The sequence below is a fragment of the Azolla caroliniana genome, unplaced genomic scaffold, assembly GCF_043228905.1.
Source record: "Azolla caroliniana isolate FFs.n. ecotype wild unplaced genomic scaffold, voAzoCaro1.0.p SCAF_10, whole genome shotgun sequence".
NCBI lineage: Eukaryota > Viridiplantae > Streptophyta > Polypodiopsida > Salviniales > Salviniaceae > Azolla > Azolla caroliniana.
This window is the reverse complement of record NW_028230445.1, coordinates 7,125,919-7,146,380: the sequence shown is the minus strand read 5'-3', so window position 1 is coordinate 7,146,380 and position 20,462 is coordinate 7,125,919. Positions and strand designations below refer to the sequence as shown.

The following is a 20,462-nucleotide window of genomic DNA, read 5'->3' as shown; positions in this document are numbered from 1 at the left end:
CCTCGCTGACCTCATCGTCAGAGCTCAGATTGGAGTCGGGGTTTGGAGTCAGGGGCTGGTACCAGGACGCGGACTCGTCAAACACAATGTCGCGGCTAACACGCGCTTGTTTGGTGCGAGGGTTATAGCACTTATAACCCTTCTGCTCGTCCGAGTAACCGACCAAGATGCATTTCTCGTCCTTTGCGTCCAGCTTCCTCCTTTTCTCCTTCGGTACATGCACATACGCAATGCTACCGAACACCCTCAAGTGTCGTAAGTTCAGCTTCGTTCCGAAATATAGCTCGCGCGCCGACACTTTGTCTCCGATCCGGTTCTGGATGTATATCGCGGTCCTTACCGCCTCGGCCCAGTAGAACTTGGGCAAGCTCTTCTCCTCCAGCATTGCCCGTGCCGCTTCCACAACTGACCGATTCATCCTCTCGGCCACGCCGTTCTGCTCCGGTGTGTATCTACAATTGAATTCGCGCCGAATTCCCATTTGTTGTAGATAACCGTTGAATTGACCAGAAAAGTACTCTTTCCCGCCATCCGACCGCAGGCACTTGATCTTTCGTCCTGATTCCATTTCCACGAACCCTTTGAGGTCCCGGAAACAGTCGAAGACTTCGCTCTTCCTCTCAATGAGGTAGATCCACGTGTGCCGCGTGTGGTCGTCGATGAAGGAGATGAAATATCGGCTCCCGCCAAGACTAACGTTTTGTGTCGGCCCCCATACATCGGAGTGTATAAGGTCGAGCTTGTTCTGGCTCCGGTTTCGCTCGTTGGGGAAAGGAAGTCGGTGTTGCTTCCCGAGCTGGCAGGCTTCACAAATTTGTGCCTTTCGGCCACTAAATTTGGGCAATCCGAACACTACTTGTTTCGATTGTAGATCTTGAAGCCGCTGGTAGTTGACGTGGCCTATCCGCTTGTGCCACAAGTCAATGTCCGACTCGGATTTTTATCCCTTCGCGAACATTGCGGTGCCGCCGTCAGTGGAGTCGAGGATGAACATCCTCCCGTCTTTGCGCCCTTGCGCAATCACACGGCCTTCTTCCTCAATGAAGCACCTGAGGTGTGTAAACCGAACCTCCATCCCTTGGTCGACGATCTGTCCGACCGAGGCCAAGTTCTTCGTGATTGTCGGAACGTGCAGCACGTTCATGAGTTTCCCTTTCTACCCGACATGGCTAAGGGGAACTTCTCCGACATTTGCGATCGGATGTGGAGTGTCGTCTCCAGTTGCGACTACTCCAGGTTGTATCGGTTTTTCAAGGTACGAGAACCACTCCTTATGGCTCGTCATGTGGTTTGACGCGCCGGAGTCTACGTACCACACTTCGTCCGATCTCGGGGTGGTCTGTTTCATTGAGTTTGCTTCGTGTCTCGTCACGAAGGCAGACCCTTCTCCGGCTCTCTCGGAGTCTTCGGCGTAGTGCGATCGCTGCCGATTTCCCTTGTCGGTATGTCCGGAGCCGTTTCCGGAATTAGTTCTCTCTGAATCGGCGCACTTCTTCCAGCACTCACTTTCCCTGTGGCCTTTCTTGCCACGGTATCAGCACTCCGCGATGGCCTTCCCTTGCCGGTTCTCATCGCTTCGACTCCCCCTGTTTCCGGAGGGTCCGGAGTTGCTGTCGGCATCACTTCGATGCCTTCTTTCTTGATCTCGTCGGCCGCCTCCATTGTGCGCCGACTCGCCTCGTCCTCCACGTCCACGGGGCCTATCTCCCTCCGTGTACAACATTCTGTTGTCGGTGTGCATGCTTGTAGACGCACCCGCGTGGTTCTCCTCTACCAGGAGCATTGACTGTAAGTCGAAAAAGGACGACGTATTCTCCCGGGTACACACAGCCGTTCGGAACGCTCCGAACTTCGACGCCAAACCTCCGAGACAGATCTAGACCATCTCGCTCTCCTCGATGTTCACCTCTATGGAGGCGAGGGAGTCGCAGATATCCTTGATCTTCGAGGTATAGTCCGCCACCGACAAGTCGCGTTGTCGTAGGTTGCTCAACTCCTGTTGGAACTGAAGCTTCCTGGCTGTGGTGCTCGTGGCGAAAATCTTCTTCAGATTTTCCCACTCACCCTTCGGCGTCTTTGCATCCCGAACATAGCTCAATAGTTGTTCGCCCACAAACGACGGGAAGCAGTATAATACCCTGCTCACCGATTGCTCCCACGACGGGAAGTCTCTGTGTGTCGATTCGGGTGCCGCATCATTAGCTCCTTCGACATAACTCCAGTAGTCGTGCCCGAGCAGGTACTGGTGCATCTTGTAGGACCAAGACGCGTAGTTGGTTCTGTCGAGCTTCTCTGTTGGAAGCGAGCTCGCCATGCCTCTATCCATCGTTCTTCTTGTTCTTCTTCGTCAAGTTGTGTCGGCTGCAGAGAGGTTCTCAACCCTCACGCTCTAATACCATGTAAAAAGTAGCGTGCGGAAGCAAGTATGAAGACCGAACAGAAGGAAGGAAACTCAGGTTTAATGGAGAGCTTGAGCTTACCCAGTATACGCGGGAGAGAGAGAGAGAGAGAGAGAGAGAGAACACAAGAACTATATTCAAAAAAAAGTACTCAATCTCTATTCACCACACTATACATATGTGTGTTCAATGAACACTTTTATACAAGTCCTAGAAGGACTGACAGAAGTACTGACAGTACTTCAATGCTCATTAAGAGCTCCTACACTAACTCCCAAATATATTTTTCACGGAATATCTTTCCTAATGGCCTCCCGGTTTACGCACCGATCCGGCCCTACCTACGCACCGGTCTACGTACCGGTTTACGCATTCGGCCTAACCGATCGGTCCCAACCGATCCGGTCCTCGAATTCTTCAGCCGATCCGGCCGATGTTGAGCTTGTCTCTCAACACTTTCTCGCTAAAGCTAGTGCAAACTTCGAATCCTTCTGGTCTAGAACCCTGGCGGTTCTGCCTCACGATCCGCACATAGTAACGGATTTTCACGACACCGTCTTCGTTCTTCTCGGACTAGAATTCGCTTCGATCTGACTCTTCTTTATCAGTGTTGTACTCCGACATCTTCTTCTTTCCCTTCTCTTTGCGCGTAAACCTTCTCTTCGGCTTCTTGCATGGGGAATGCATGGTCGTGTCTGACTGGTCATGCCAACTCAGTTGCTCATTCGGCCCACTTAGCTTGAATGAGATCAGACTCTCTTCAAGAGCTCCAATGTCTCCGTCATCCCGAGGCATTTCAGCCTCACTAACCTCTCCGTCAGATATCAAAATGGAGTCATCAGGGGTTGGAGGCGAAGGCAAGTACCACGACGCAGACTCATTGAACACAACATCACGACTTACGAGAGATTGTTTGGTTCGGGGGTTATAACACTTATAACCCTTTTGTTCGTCCGAGTAGCCAACCAAGATACACTTCTCGTCTCTGGCGGCCAACTTCCTCCGTTTCTCCTTTGGCACATGCACATGCGCGATGCTATCGAAGACCCTCAAGTGTGCCAAGTTTGGCTTCTTCTTGAAGTACAACTCATGTGGCGACACTCCTCCATTGGCAGATGCTCGATTCTGAAGATAGATGACTGTTCTGACCGCTTCGGCCCAATAGAACTTTGGCAGATGTTTCTCTTCAAGCATCGCCCTTGCCGCCTCTTCTATCGTCTGATTCTTCCTCTCGGCCACGCCATTCTACTACGGCGTGTATCTACATGAGAATTCACATCGAATTCCCTCCTTCTGTAGATAACTCGAGAGCTAGTCGGAGAAGTGCTCCTTCCCACCATCGGACCTTAGGCACTTGATCTTTCACCTGGTTTCCCTTTCTGCAAGGATCTTCACCTTCAGGAAACATGCGAAGACTTCGCTCTTTTTTGCAATCAAGCATGCCTAAGTGTGCCGAGCGAAGTCATCGATGAATGTTACGAAGTAACAGCTTCCTCCGATGCTCACGTTCTATGTTGGTCCCCATACATCCGAATGGAGCACATCCAACGGATTTTGAGTACGATTACGCTCGTTGGGGAATGAAAGTCGGTGCTATTTCCTGAGCTAGTAGGCTTCACAGACTTGGCCATTCCGGCCACTAAATTTCGACAATCTGAAAACAATGTTTTTCATCTGCATTTCACGAAGCCGCGGGAAGTTAACATTGTCGAACCGCTTGTGCCATAGGTTGATATCTGACTCGACCTTCTGTCCTTTCGCAAATAACGTGGTTCCAACTTCATTGGTGTTGAGCATGAACATCCTCCCTTCTTGGCGCCCTTGCACAATGACTTTCCCTTCTTCTTCGATGTAGCAACCGAGATGCGTGAATTGAATTTGCATCCCCTGGTCAATGATATGTCCGACCGACACCAAGTTCTTCGTTACTGTCGGGACGTGTAGCACGTTCATGAGTTTCCCTTTCTGCCCGACGTGGCTGAGGGGAACTTCACCAACATGTTCGATGGTATGCGGAGTGTCGTCTCCAGTTTCGACCACTTTTTGTTTTTCCAGTTTCTCCAAGTACGAGAACCATTCCTTGTGACTCGTCATATGATTTGACGCTCCGGAGTCAACATACCAACCATACCTTGTTCGGTTTCGAGGTGTTCACCACCGTCGAATTGGCCTTGTGCTTCATTACAAAGGTTGGGCCCGATCCATTTTCGGCTCATTCAGAGCCCTCAACGTAGTGCAATCGCTGTCGATTTCCTTGTTCGGTCCGCCCGGAGCTGGATGTGGTTTTCTCAGAATCGGCGCGTTTCTTCCATCACTCGCTCTCCTTGTGCCCTTTCTTGCCACGGTACCAACATTCTGTGCTAGGCTTTCCTTGCCAGTTTCCGACGCCACCTCAACTCCCCCTGCTTCCGGAGGGTCCAGAACTATTGTTGGCATTACAACCATGCCTTCCATCTTGCTCATGTTGGCCGCCTCCATTGCACGCCGACTCGCCTCATCCGCCACGAACACGGGGCCTATCTTCCTCCATGTACAACATCATGTTGTTGGCGTGTGTACTCGTTGACGCACCAACGTGGTTCTCCTCTATGAGGAGCATCGACCGTAAGTCAAAAAATGACAACGTATTCTCCTTGTACAGACAGCAGTTCGGAATGCTCCGAACTTTGATGCTAACCCTCCTAGGCAGACCTGCACCATTTCGTCCTCCTCGACATTTACATCAACGGAGGCGAGAGCATCACAGATGTCCTTGATCTTGGAGGTGTAATCAGCCACCGACATATCTCGTTGTCGAACATTGCTCAACTCTTGCCTGAGTTGGAGTTTTTTGGCTGTGGTGCTTGCGGCGAAAATCTTTTTCCAATTTCCCCAAGCATCCTTCGGCGTCCTCACATCCCGAATATAGCTCAAAAGTTGATCGCTCACTCAGGATGCAAAGTAGTAGAGAACTCTGCTTGCCGCCTGTTCCCAGGCCAGGAAATCTCTGTGTGTCGATTCAGGTGTTGCATCATTAGCTCCATCGACATAACTCCAGTAGCTATGCCCGAGCAGGTACTGGTGCCTCTTGTACGACCAAGATGCATAGTTGCTTCTGTCGAGCTTCTCCGTCGGAAGTGAGCTAGCCATTCCTCTATCCATTCTTTCCTTCTTCTGTTCTTCACTGTGATTAGCGTTTTTCTGTTTGTCGGCAGTAGAGGTTCTCAACCCTCGCGCTCTGATACCATGTAAAAGAATACGTGCAGAAGCTTCATAGACACAACCAAGTAACAACAGACAAAAGACAAGAGACAAGGAAGGTTTAATGGAAAGCTTAATCAACACATCGTACGCGGGAGAGACAGAGAGAGCAGAACACAGAAAAACTCTATCCCAAAACAATACTCTAAAACTCTGTACATAGCATGTGCTCAAAGAGCATTTTTAGACAAAGTCCATACGAACTGACAAAAGTACTGACAAGTACTTCAATGCTCATCAATGAGCGCCTACACTAACTCCCAAAATATATTCCTTCACAGAATATCTATCCAACAACCTCCCGGTTTACGCACCGCTATGGCCTCTTGTTGCGCACCCGGTTTACGCACCTAGTCTACGCACCGGTTTACGCACCCAATGTTGAGCTTGTATCTCAACATACAAGAAGTAAAGAGTTTGAATCTTGACATCATTGTAGTCATGTCTGTGACAGTGTCCAGCTAAGTCGGTTGTGTCTTGTGTACTAGCTTCTACACTTTTTTTTTTTCAAAATTGTCATGACAATTTATCTTTTTCAAGGGGACAACATCTTACATTGTCATGTTGTGGAGTTGTAGAGGACCCAAACCTTTGGGTGTCTTTCATGAAGGCATTGATTCAAGAGTTCAACCTTGATGATACCCATGAACTGAGCCAATATGAGTTTGAAGAGTGGGTAACATCAGGGAAAAAGACACATGAGTGTGACGGCATGCTTACTAAGTTTTGAAGTTTTTCTTAACTCTTGAGGCATGGCCAAGATTTGATGGGGTGAGAAAAATACTCCTTTTCCTTAAGGTCGTTGATCAAGAAAAACATACGTAGCTAGATTTCTATAGCTAGAAGATGATGTTGGGGTTAATGGCCTCATTGGAGATGGCAAGAGGTGGTAGAAACATGTTACCACTATGAGAATAGGTACGTGAGAGAGCAATGATATTAGGCCATCAAGCATTCATATGACACTACAACCTAATCTAAGGGTGATAGGATGAGTGAAACACTATCAATATTTCCCATCAACTGAAATAAATTCAATTGTATAATTCGAATTCAATTTTCGTGATTAGGTTATGCAGATCTTTTTACTATCATTTAAATTTCTTAATCTTTCATAGAATGCCTTGATGTCATACTCTTTGTATTTCTTTAAATGGTCAATGACTGTTTGCCACTTACATATGCACCTCAACCCAATTTAAGGTGCATCCTTGAGGTGAGGTGCACTATAATCACTAGTACTAGAAATTATCTCTATGATTCAATAATACACATGTCATAGTTTACTATTAAAATATTTCATGGAAAAGTTACAGTTAATAAATTGTTTAACTAGTAATACGCCAAAAATAGAAAAGATCACAAATATCATGCTATACTCAACCAAAAAACATGAATGTTCTAAAAACTCAATTGTCTAACTAGTAATACGCCAAAAATAGAAAAGATCACAAATATCATGCTATATTCAACCAAAAAACATGAATGTTCTAAAAACTCAATTGTCGATAATCTAGAATGCTGAATTTTCAATGGTATTGACAAGGTGCCAAAAACTTCAATAATAATTAGGTAAAGGTGGAAAACCTTATATGCATAATGTATTAGTAGTTGGTTAATATTGGCAATATTTTGAGATTATCTCTGATCCAAAAATATCAATATTTATTTAGGATGTTGGAAATATCAACACTCCAACAAATTTACTATTGATATTCTAGCACTCGTCCTTATATATTTTGAATATAAATCCTGAACTTTGGCATTTCCATAACGACAAAAGTTTGTCACATTCCTTCCAAAATGATGATATTTGTGACATGTGTAAAAGTGCCATAATTTCGCCATTGTTTTGGAAGTGTCATATTTTTGGCCTTTTGCAAATGTCGATTTTGTCTGGACATTTCCCAATAATGATGTCTTTGGTAGGTAGGTTTCTAGCAATCCTTTTCAACATTCCTTCCTTACTCCAGAATTGATAGATAGTGTCCCCAATTCTTTTTTATGGCCAACAACATTAGATAGCAATACATATATGCTTTTTAGAGCCATCAAATTAGACGTCCCGTGAAGCAAAATTCATTTGGTATTATCATTAGAAGTGGTAACCCAATACAAAAGAAAAACAACTACCCATAATGGTTGACATTACCAAAGCAAGCAACAAAGACCTGAGGATATAGAAGTGAGAACCTTCTATGTTTTTGTTGTGATAATGTCCCCAAATGATGACATTTGGTTAGCTTGTTTTGCATCATTTGGTTGTGGAAAATGATTTGTCATGATATATTCTTTGGAATAACAAGTAATGTGCATTATCTCAAACTAAAAAGATATAGAATTTGTATAACTTACAAGCACAACATTTGAAGAACTTTGGGACCTAAAGCCACAACCTTAGGTCACAAATGGATACACTATCTCACATATCAACTTTATATGTTTATATTTCTAGTGACCCTATAAGGAATCATTTGTTGTTTGGTGAGGACATCTTATATGATGTTTGGCATCTCTTCAAAACTGAATCAACCAATTCATATGTTTGGAAGATTTACCGACTTTCACTTTTCTCAGTAATTATTTGTGAAATTGAATTAAATATAAAAGCTATAATGTTTTCTATGCAATCCAACGAATGCATATGTCATTAATGAAATCATATAGCTTCTAAGTTGAGAGCATTCCCCCAAATGTATCATATTACATAAGTGAACAATAAGGACAAATAGAAAATTCATGTTTATTGATTGGAAGGGGGCAGTTTCTATTTGTAAGATAGGTATATCGATATTATTTTAATGCCTACAAACATGTTCCTATCCAATTTATGAAAATACCCTTAAAAATAGTGTAAGCTATGTGTGAAAGTAATGAATTGAACCGTTCTTTTTTAGCTATCTATATATGTACATATATTTGTGCACGAGCCCCTACAAATTTATTCTAATGTTTTCACACCAAAAGTGCTTTCGGACATAAAGTCTAGACATTGATCGTATGGTTAACAATCATTTATAACAGTATCACGGCTTTCATATAAAATTGTTGTATGTGTCCCTAAGGATAACATTTTACATTGCATACATGCATGATGACGTGTTCATAAAGAGTTTGCAATGGTGGCGTACAGTTCAAATAATGGTATTGTCCTCTTTTACTTCAAAAAGGGATGACAACAACTACATTTCCTCGTTGAAAGTGGAGAGAGTGAAAAATAAAAAGGTGAGCATATTTATTCGTAAAACTGTGTTTCTAGCTATGCTCATAAAACTTGCATAACCAGTACTTCTACCAATAAAAAAACAAACCATCCAATTTGATGCTCACGTACAAGATAAATCTAAAAACACATGCATTTCTGCAATCTTGAAAAGGATCTTATGTACACATATGGCCAAGATGTCACATATTGGTTCATATAGTTTAACCATTTAGTGCAAAAAGGTTGGTAACTCACAGTGTCACTTATTTCAAATTGGAGAGCATGTTTATGAATGAACCTTGAAATTTGTAGCTTTAGAAAAATAACAAATGGACACCCTTGATGTAGTGGCTTCCCAATATACTTGGCAATTGTGCCTATTATATAATCATAAATGTTGTCTTGCCCTTGGAATTGAGGCGACTGACATGATCAAAGTAAGAAAACGCAATTAGATAAGAACTTGACGCCAAATTGGATTTTTTTTTTTAAATGTCTTGATAAACTAAAGAGGGAGATTTCAAACGAATATTTGAGATGTATTTGTTGATGACCATGGATAGTTCTAGACATAGTGCGTAATATTCGCGTTCGTTAACCTAAACATTCGTTTTCATACGTTTGCAAACGAATGTGTATGTTAATTCTTGTGTGTTTTTTTACACTTTTTACCTTAACTTTCTTACCCTAAAAAAAATTTACCTTATAATAAATAATGAGTGCAAAAGTATGGTATTTACCATACTTCGAGGGTGTTTATCATACTCGAACGATAAGAATGTTCGCGAATGCTAATGCATGAATGGTACGTATGCTTTGTACTATGGTTCTAGAGTTCAAGCCCATTTTTTATGCACTTCATATTACGACATTTACAAGCAATATATTCACTAGTATTAATGTTGTTTACACACCCAAGACAAATGAAGTCATGAATCAATACATAACTATGTTAATAATGCTTGTCATCATTTCAGCCTTTGAGTTGTCACAAATGATCAATGTGCATGATCTAAAACTAGAAAGCAACATCATAAGCTTTGGTTAAGACTTGAACCGCATGAGCTCGTAAATCGACTAATTTTAATAAGGTGAGCTCTTGAATCTCTTGGGGATAATTTCTTAGATAAGAATGGTGTGGACATTGGGGGATGTATAAAGTTAGAGTGTACATCACAACCTTTTTTGAATCGGGCACCATAGAGATTCTTCGGGCTTATGGTTCCATTCAAGCCCTATAATTCAAATGCATTGTAATTTTGAATATTTGACACTGGACAATATGTGAATGCATGTTTTTTCACTATATGTGTTTTTTGTACCTACAATCCCTAACGATGTGTTCCTCATGGCCAAGGCCTTCCGAAACAACGGTTAAATCATCTAGGCCAAACCACGGCATTATTTTGATTATGCGTTAAGTTTTTCATTAAAATATCTCCTTTCTACTCATTCGATCCTAACATGATTGCTCTCTCTCTAAATTTATCATTATGAAATCTCCAAGTTTATTTTTGGAGGTCACTGCTCATCCATGGCAAGCACTATGGTAAGAAAGGATCCTCTATCGTGCTTCAAAGGGAAAAAATATATTTTTGAATCCTCCTTTTAACTTTCTATCATCATCACTACCAACATATTCCTCAAATATGCGCCTTTCTTGTCATTTTATTTCAGCTCACATATTCATGCATTATTTCTAAACTCATAACTTCATATAGTTACCAAATCATTCCCACCTTTTTTTTTCTTATATAAAAATCACCTAGCCAACATGTTATGATCAAAATTGACCTAAATATGCTTATATGTGCTCAAAAACTAGTTAAATGAGATCATGACTTCTGGTTTGAACATGGATGATTAGGTGTTTATCAATTGTGTCATTGGCATATGTTGACACATACACTTTTAAGTTTTAATTACCTAGTTTTCCTTTCCATGTATCTAAGATAGAGTTTAGACTCATTTTTCCACGAGCTCCCAATGTGTGAGGGTTTGAAAAATGGGTACCAAGTTCAAGTAGTTTACTCATGTAAGTTAGATTTGCAAACATATGTTTCCGTCTCACATGAACATACAATCCAAGCATATTTTGATGCATACGATTTGACTACCTAGCTTGATGTCCATTTGAACTCTACCTAAGATGGTGTAATGTGATATTCCAATCAAATATTGTTGCACAATTTTGCTTTTACCTAGACATCCTCAAGGTAGACAACAAGGAGAAAGGCTACCTCGGATCAAGAAGTGAAAGGGGTCATCCTCTACCTTTTTAGAGTGACAAGAGCCTCAATAAATGTCAGTACCATGGAAACCATCAATAAGTATATTCTAATGGTGGGTAGTAGGTTTTTCTTATGTACTTAGAACTAGGTATAAGGGCTAGGCTCTCCCTTGGTATCATTCAAGCTTACATCCTTCCTTGAACCTTGAAACATACACATGTAATTAGAAATGTGAAACATTTTGCTTAGGACTACAACAACAAAGATCCAACAAAGAGACCTTTATATTCATGCAAGGGTTTTGCTATTGTTGTTTTGTTAAGATGTCTATGTGTTGAGACTAAGGTGTCCTTTGGCAAATTTTGTGTCTAATAAACACAAGTTGTGGCTTTTTGTGTGATGATTTGAACCTATAAAACAAATTTGTTTTTATCAACATTTATTTCATTGATTTTGAGGGTTTGAGGATTTTGACTCCATTACTTATTGTCCTATGTTGTTAAAACCATGTAGCATAAATAGTCCAACCCACGAAGTCATTGTATTCAATATTCATATTCCTCAATTCCTTCCATGTAAATCCATTTACTTGCCATTAGTCAAGAACCTAGATGAATGTCTATACATTTGTTTCCACTCTACAATGTAACAAGTAAAAGATGTATAACACAATAGGACAAAAAAAACAATGTTTGAACTTCTACCCCAGCAATATTTGGATGCATACATTGAAAATGTGAAAAGGCTCAAATCGTGGTCATAACTATAAGTTTCCTATCTTTGAAACGCTTATCATCATCAAAGAACTAGTAAAAAGTTTAATTGGACTAATCTCATCGTTTCATTGTTTTCAATAGATGAATACAAACTTTAGTAATAAGTCACGAATTGTTAAATTGATAACGCCTTTCTGAAAAGTATTTGCATACTTAAAACTCTAGATAAATGAGAAATCATGATATGTTTATCAATTTTAACCTAAATTCTTTCACGCATCAACTATTTTATATAGTGGTGCACATGGAGGTACATGTACATGTTGAACCCAAAGATCCATTGGACCATGCATTCTTGATGACAAAATTTACACACACAACACATGCACATACACAATTTAGCGACAATATTTGTATATTAATTTTGAAGTAGAGACGAGGTATATGTGTATCATCATTTCGATCACGATGAATAATTGAAGGAATATATTCAAACAATGTTTTTATAATATTGAAATCACACTATTTCCTTGTTAGTGCACACCACTTCAAGCCCAAAGAAACCGAATTGCATCAATCCACAAAGACCATTGAATTACAATTCCAACACATACAAGGGTGTGAATCAAATAACAAAATAACTCTGCCTCGAGCTTCAAATGAATTCGTCTGCGAATACTTCTCAAAGGCAATCATTACTTTAATGATGTTTCGAATAATATTAATGTGTATATTTTCTTGTATTGGGGGAAGGGGAGAAGATAGTGTGCATGAAGTTTGTTGAGAGTCGAGACAAAGGGTATGGTGATAGACCATCTCAATAGTTGTACATTCCTTGATCTCCACCAAAGAATATTTGAAGTCAATAAATAACTATATGGTGTGAGGAACATTTCCAAGGTGGTTCATATAAAGACGTATCGCCTATATACATTCCTTACAAAAAGCATGTTATATCACATCAAAATCAATTATATACAACGACGAGAACTGCTAATGGTAATCTTGGATTCAACCAAAAGAGATTGACAAAGTTTAGCTTACTGGAAGGTTCGGTGTTTAATCAAGGTTTGTCTTAGAATGGGGTAGTGTTTGCAACTAATCCTCGATAAAACAAACCCTAAAGTTAGCGCAAAGTCGATTTTGCTCCAATCCCCCACATAAGAGGGGAAGGGGAGGTAGAATCTCCATCAAGTCTCACCCGAATCACTCCGTGAGGATCGATTTTCGGCAAGCATGTGCAAAGCTTCGATGAACAAGCGTTATTGCCCCCCCTGATCATGATCTAGCATGGGTAGAATGGAAGAAAGGGACAAAACCTAGCCTTTTAATGTATGCATGCATGGATGTATGTATGCATGGATGTATGTATGCATGGATGTATGTATGGATGTATGTATGCATGGATGTATGTATGCATGGATGTAGCATAGAATGAACCATACGTATCATACGCGCATTCGCATTCGCGTTTTGATTCAATAAAACGTGAATGGTAAATAAACTAAAAGTTGGATTGGTTTGACACGTTTGATTGGATTAACTATGGTCTATATTATGGGCTAAATTTGCAATGTAAACAAATGAAAAAAAGAAAAAAAAAAAGGAGCACGTATTTTTCCCCTTTCAAACGTGTACGTTTTCAAACGTTTGAATGCCTCCACGAACACGAATATTACGTTCTATGGATGTATGTATGTATGTATGTATGTATGTATGTATGTTAATGTGTGAGGTGCCATGGCCAAAGTGAAGAGGGGGGTGGACAAAAATGGAGAATGTTTCCTAAATGTGGTGGTGTTTTAATAAACATGTGCATGAATGAAGAAGAAGAAGAAGAAGAAGAAGAAGAAGAGCTATGTACATGATGATGGAGATGGAGATGGAGATGGAGATGGAGATGGTGATGGTGATGACATGGAATTCAATGTACAAAAGTGATCCTCTGCCCATCATCATCACATGAAAGCTCTCTCTCTCTCTCTCTCTCTCTCTCTCTAAGCCACACAAGGATATGTATTTATTGTGTCTTGCCTGCCTGCCTGTCTTTCTCTCTCTAATGGGCTGGCTACAGACAGACAGACAGACAGACAGACAGACAGTCAGTCAGGACTCAGTATATAGAGCTTAATGCTTCTCTTCTCTTCTCTTTCCCCCCCCCCAATTTCTTCTTCCTTTTTTTGTTCAGTTAGTTGTAAGCCCTAAAATCCCAATTAAGATATTCAAACCCACCAAAATCTATAAAGACTATATATATACGAAGAAGAACGAAGACAGGTTAAAAGAAAGACGATGAAACGATGACGAACAACAGAACAGAGCATGTATATATATATATATATATGTATGTAGAGAAAGCCCATATTGGTCTCTCTGCAGAAATCCCTAGCTGTTGCTGGAGCATATATAGCCTTCAGTGTCCGATTTCCTGTTAAGAAAAAACAACATTTTCTCGACCAGTTTTGTCCGGTGTTTATATTTTTACTGTTTGTTATTCACCCTAGTTTTTATCCTAGGGTTTTCTGGAACAGAGCAACTAGTCTTTCAACTTGGGTTTTTGAAAAAGAAAGGCAGAAAAAACGCGCATGTGGGAGAGATAAAAACCTAACAGAGAGCAGTGCCCTCAAAACTCTCTCTCTCTCTCTCTCTCCATAGGTATGTTTTCTCTCTTCGATTTAATGTTTTTCCTCAGTAAATTCACATGCAATTGATTTAGAGTATATTGCTTCTAGATCTTTATTCTTCACATCTCGAAGTGTGGCTGTGTATCCAGTGATCATAACAAAGATCAGTAATTTATCCATGTATAATTAACCATTCACCTGAAGAGGTGAAAATAATAAAGGAATGAAAAGATGAAAAGGTAAGATAAGCACATATAACAGAATGAATAAGGGAGATAAAGATATAGACAAGCTAGAAGCATCTGAGCAGCCCAACAGGTGATAAAGAGTGCATCATATGATTTATACAAGGATTTACTTGATTTGGCAGAAAAGCAAGGTTATTATCTACAGGAATATAGAAGGGACTTTATAGATCATGCCCTGCCGTTGATGATGTGGCATTAAGACTACTAACATCCTCTCAAAAGCAGTGACTACCAATGGGGAGTAGTTGAAGATGGGTCTCTAAGCTCATTGATTGTATCTCTGTGGCGAAGATCTTGGTGCCATAATCAGAAATAGGATATATAGTATGTGAGAAGAAGTTCTCCAAACAATTACAGAGTGACAATAGGTGACAAGATCTCCAATGATCGCACGCTCCCAAAAATACTAGTATTGTACCTTGTTGTGTTTGGTGTGGCCTGAAACACTGGATTTCGTGCTGTGTAATTGGGGTTTTAACAGGATGGTGGAAAAGGAAAGAATCTATTGGATTTGAGGAGGAAAATTCGAGATGGTAGTAGCCAAGGATTTGTGATAGTAAATATCACAACACCCAACGAATTTTATCTTAAAAGGGTTCCTTGGTTCCATGATGCCATAAATGTAAAGAAGATAAGGTCCTCAAGTTTGTAAGTAAAATCTCTTCCAGGCCTGGTACTAGGTTTCATTCTTTTAATCTTCGGAGAAGTCCTTCATTTAAGTAAGCTTATACTCTAGCTCATGTCCTCGTGAAATTGCTGCTGGATATTATTGAGGTGACCTAGCCAGTCAAAGTCGAGTATCCAGCTGAAGTGTGGTTTTGATATTCACAACCTAGAATAGTGGCCCAGATTGTGAACACAATAATTCCATTAGGAGATGCCATAACCAAATTGCCTCCATATGATTCCACAGATGAGATTGCAATTGGAGGTTGAGTTTTGCCGCTCCATGCCATAGGCCTGAACTGAGGCATAAACATTATGCCAGTAGTTGATCAGTGGGTGTCAGCGTAATGCCATTTGTGCAGTAGATTAGTAAGCTGCTGAGGCTTGGTGGCAAAGCAACTCTTTAAGATGACAATGTATAAATGTTTGGTTGGTAGTATGTAACCCATACTAGATTTGCTGAAGATAGAGATGTTAGTCAACCAGTGCTGGTAGATTATGTTTCTATTTTCAATTTGTGTGAACTTGTGCACATATGTGTGATGGAATGCCTCACCCTCTTGGGCATGATGGGTGCCTGGAGTGAGTTTGGGCATCTGTGGAACTTCCAAAGATCTGCAAGATTATGATGGGATCTTGTACGGCTAAATTTGTAGCCAATATTGAGGAATAATGTAATTACGATAATAGTCGAACTTAGATCTGTGTTGGGTTTTTCTTCATCTTGTGTGAAGAGTCTCTAGTGTGAGCTGAGTAAAATATTTCCTCAGGCTCTCATGCATGGCCAAATATTGTACAACATGTTCTTTTGCATATGATTTCTAGATGTCTTGGGCCTAGTTGAATGAAAGAAATTTTCTTTTGCCATTTTTCTATGGTAATCATAAAATATCACTGGGCATTGGGAGAAGTTCTCAAGGCATTTTCCTTAATTTCAATATGTATTTTTTAATTCTTTGAAGGGCCTAAAACTTTATTGGCCCAAAACCTAATGTGTAGAGATACCGTGCAATGATCTGCATATTTCTCTTTCATCATGATGCTTTATTGTTCAGAACAGTTGATCATCATGTGATTTTGTGGCTAAATGTTTGGCTATCAATTCCCAATGAGAGTATTATTACTTTATTAGGGAAATTGTGGCAGAGAGGGAGGTCCTGGGAACTTCCAGAGTGTGGTAAAACTCCAGTCAAACCGCTAATTTATCTAAAATTTCACCACCAGAGAAATGTTATATAAATGAAGAAACATCTGCTTGAGATTTTGGACTCCCTAAGATAGTTTCAAATGTAGCTTCTGAACAAGGAAGTTGACACCATTTTGCACACAAAGTGGACACAACTTTATGAAATATAATTTTTGAATGAAATGCCTTATAACTTTATTAATTATGCATTCTTTCAGTTACTTAGTTCATAAAGTATCAGAATTTCATAACTGTCTTCCCTTGTAGTGGTAAATATCTCTATGCATTATTGATAGTGTAATTCCATAAGCCAAGATCTTACTATCTGTTGTATTTGTACTATAAAAAAGACATTGAAGAAATCACAGTTTCTATATCCTTCCCAGAACATTGGAATAGGTTTCCATGTGACATCTCCTTTCTAAATTTAGCTAAAAAGCTGAGTTTTCTAAAAGGTTGAGCATAGTCTGTTTTTTAAGATTTCTATGTAATAATAATAATAACAAACTCCTTTTTCTTCTCCATAAATACGACTTACATATGTTGATTTAAAGGAAAATTTGATTATTAATGCTGTCTCTTTAAAGAGTAGGATCTCCATGTATCTAGATAACCGACTTCTAATCAGAAACTATAATTGTGCTTTAAAGTATAAGACCATGTCTGCATATACTTATTTATTGACTCCACATGGAGTATTCTATATGGCAGCATATGGATCTGACTATGGCAAAGTGCTTTGCAGGAGGTATATTTATACAGCTCATCATATCATTTGGGAAGGTCAAAGTTCTCTGTATCATAAATAGATTTAGGCATTCTTCATGGCACAGATAATAGAAGGGGATAACCATGGAATCTCCAGAGGATTCATGAGCAACATTCCCCGCCTTCCTCCCAAATTTCCTGTAAACAGGGGGCCATCAGTATCGGATGTCGAAGTTGCTTCTTATAGCAGTCCCATTAATGGAAACCGAATGGGAAGCTCACATCAGAATAAAGGAAACCCTGCGTCTCATAGTACCGAGTTCCGGGAGAATCTCTTTTGGCTAAATGAGCTATTAGAAGATTCCCAGGGAATTTCTAATAAAAGAGGCTCCAGAGGCTCCCATAGGCGGAGTGCCAGCGACTCATTTACGTATCTAGAAAACCCGCGGAGTTTGTATAGGTTTAGTAACATTGCTGAAGAGGATGAATCCGAATGCAACGCGGATACAGCATGTGTAAAGTCAGTGAATGAAGATGGTGACCAATTGACAGACCTTTTGGATGAGATACAACAGCTGCAAGATCAACAGAACCTCCCTATCAGTGCCAGAACTCAATCTACAAGCTCCATGTGTGATATCTCTAATGCAAACAAGACAAATGTTGTCAGGAATACCTTTGGAAATTCACAGGATCAATTAAACTTTGGGCCAGAGTTTGACACAGTCACAAATGGAGAGTTATTTCTACATGGTGGCGTAATGGGGGGATCTCCATCCATGCCTAACCATGATGAAGGGAATCTAGATCCCAAGCAGACAAAGCGGTAATTCTGACAATCAAAATTCAATTCTTCCCATATTCAGTTTCTGTTGATCTAATCTACTTGTTTACTTGTTTATAGAGTGATGTCCAATCGGCAATCTGCTCAGCGTTCTCGAGTCAGGAAACTTCAGTATATTGCGGAACTTGAGAGGATAGTCAATGCCTTACAGGTTTGTATAGTTTACTATGGTCATGTTGTCATGTGGTGAAAAATGGGTTGATGTTTTGTGAATGATAATTCATTGCTATTAATATGCGAGTTGTGCTATGTATAGAACTTAAGATGTGAGTCATGCTATATAGCATTTAAGATGCCAAGCTGTGGTTCTTTGCATTTAATATGCAAGACATACTTGCTATATTGCACCTAATAAGCAAGTATTGCAAGTCATTCTATATTTCATCTAAGAAGTAAGGTCATGTAATGTTGTATTTAAGCATGCCAGTTAATTGACATGTTGCATCGAAGCATGGGAGTTAATTGCTATTAAGGAAAGATATGAAAGTTTCACCCTGCATGTTTGTGTATGTATAGATGGATGTGTCTTCACTATCCAGACAGGTGCTTTATCTCAAGCATCAGCAGGCAATTTTAAATTTGGATAACAGTACATTGAAGCAGCGAATCACTTTCTTCCTACAAGAGAAAAACATCAAAGATTGTAAGCTATCTATCTTAAGTAGTGTCATTGTTTTTTTCTCTGTTTTGAATATTCGAAAAATGCATGTTTTCTCAGTTTTGTAGATTTGCAGCATCGGTTTCTCTTTTTACCTACTTAGGGAAATGCACACCACTTTTCCAAGAAAAAGCACCAAATTACCCTGAAAATGCATGTTTTCTTGGTTTTGTAGATTTGCAGCATTGGTTTCTCTTTTTACCTACCTAGGGAAAGGCATGCTTCTTTTCCAAGAAAAAGCACCAAATTACCCCTTGGACATTTATAAGAAAGCCCCAAAGTTTTCAAAAATCTCTAGCGTACCCCGCGATAGTACAAAATTTACTGCTTAGGGGTATTCTGCCAATTTTGGAAACCTTAGAGCATTCTGGTAAATATCCAGAAAGTGAAGGGGTGGTTTGCTTGTCTTTAGTTTTTGTGTGATCTAAAAGTCAGTTTATTTTTTCATTTGGAATGTGATTGGCAGTTATGAAAGAGTATTGGCTTCTTGTTTTTTGGTTTTCCTAAAAATGCAGCTCAAAATGAGACATTGATGAAGGATGTAAGGAGGCTGCGAAAGGTGTGCGAGTTTCAAGTGATACACCAACAGCAAAAACAGAAGCAACAGATCCCAAAGAGGCCTATACATCGGCATTCTTCATTGCCTCTGGATTTCAGTATCCAAATGCAACAAAACACCAGCCCCAACAGTTCAATTAGAACACCCCCTATCTTTTCTCACGACTCACTTATGGGTATGATGAAAAACATCTCTCTTACTCCTGCCTCAAATAATGAAGAAGGATCAAGGGAAGGTGGATTCTCGAATGTGACCCCTAAGAACTCATTAGAAGTGGATATTAACAACAGATCGGCATCATCTAGTGTAATATGATTCCTTCATGTGGACAAGTGGATTCAGGCTGATCCATAGTATATACGATTGCACTTGTATTTAGGTTTTGTGAGTAGCGAGTTTTTTTGGTGGCAAGTAGCCGTATTCATCATGCTGACCATCTTCGTCGCTCTTCTAGAAGTTTCATCTCATCAAGTGCTTTCATTCTGAACCAGTGCGTAAAGGTAGTTGCTAACTGAAGTTACCAACCGCTGCTTTCTCTAAACCCTAAGCTCTAAGAGACTGAGCCCAAAATCTAAACCTAAGCCTTAAACCCTAACCCCTAAAGTCTAATCCTTAGGTCCTAAACCCTAAACTCTAAGAGATTGAGCCCAAAACCCAAACCTAAGCCTTAAACCCTAACCCGTAAAATCTAAACATAAACTATATACCTAATCCTCAAAACCTAAGCTAAAACCCTAAACCCTGAACCTCAAACCTAAGTCCTGTTATTTGTTTTTGTTTGAAAAAAAGACTTTACAATTTGTCATTTTGCGAGTGCATGTGTAAACTCATTTGCAAGGTGACTTTGTCATCAAATGGAGGAATAGGAAATCCTTTGCAAGGTGACTTTTTTGTTATTACTTAAGTTGGGCAGCCACCTAATATTTATGCATAAACTCCTCCGCAATGGGTTATTCACTGCATAAATAGGCAGATAATTAGACTGGCGTTGCACCGAAAATTACATGCAATTAAAATTAATTGAAATGTTATGACGTTTCTTGACCTTGTCAAGTGAACTTGAAGAGGATGCAACTCCTTTGTTTTACTTGCTAGGCTTTGTTCGCAAAATCTACTAAAAGCAGTCACCTTGCATGTGTATTCATCATCATCATCATTATTATTAGTCGACAAATCTT

General features: G+C 40.1%; 1 protein-coding gene and 1 long non-coding RNA gene across 2 annotated transcripts; one reads left to right on the top strand and one right to left on the bottom strand.

Annotated features, from left to right (window-relative positions):
* Nucleotides 1-14,310: 14,310 nt before the first annotated feature.
* On the bottom strand, nucleotides 14,311-17,380 carry LOC147858899 (uncharacterized). The gene is made up of 2 exons (XR_015530335.1): nucleotides 17,241-17,380; nucleotides 14,311-14,413 (listed from the first exon to the last, which is right to left on the bottom strand). It is a non-coding gene; the product is annotated as an uncharacterized LOC147858899 (long non-coding RNA).
* On the top strand, nucleotides 17,340-20,243 carry LOC147858898 (basic leucine zipper 34-like). The gene is made up of 4 exons (XM_087325537.1): nucleotides 17,340-18,049; nucleotides 18,128-18,218; nucleotides 18,584-18,710; nucleotides 19,241-20,243. The coding sequence occupies exons 1-4, from the start codon at nucleotides 17,340-17,342 to the stop codon at nucleotides 19,597-19,599; spliced, it is 1,287 nt and encodes a 428-aa protein (XP_087181663.1). The 3' UTR covers nucleotides 19,600-20,243.
* Nucleotides 20,244-20,462: the final 219 nt, after the last annotated feature.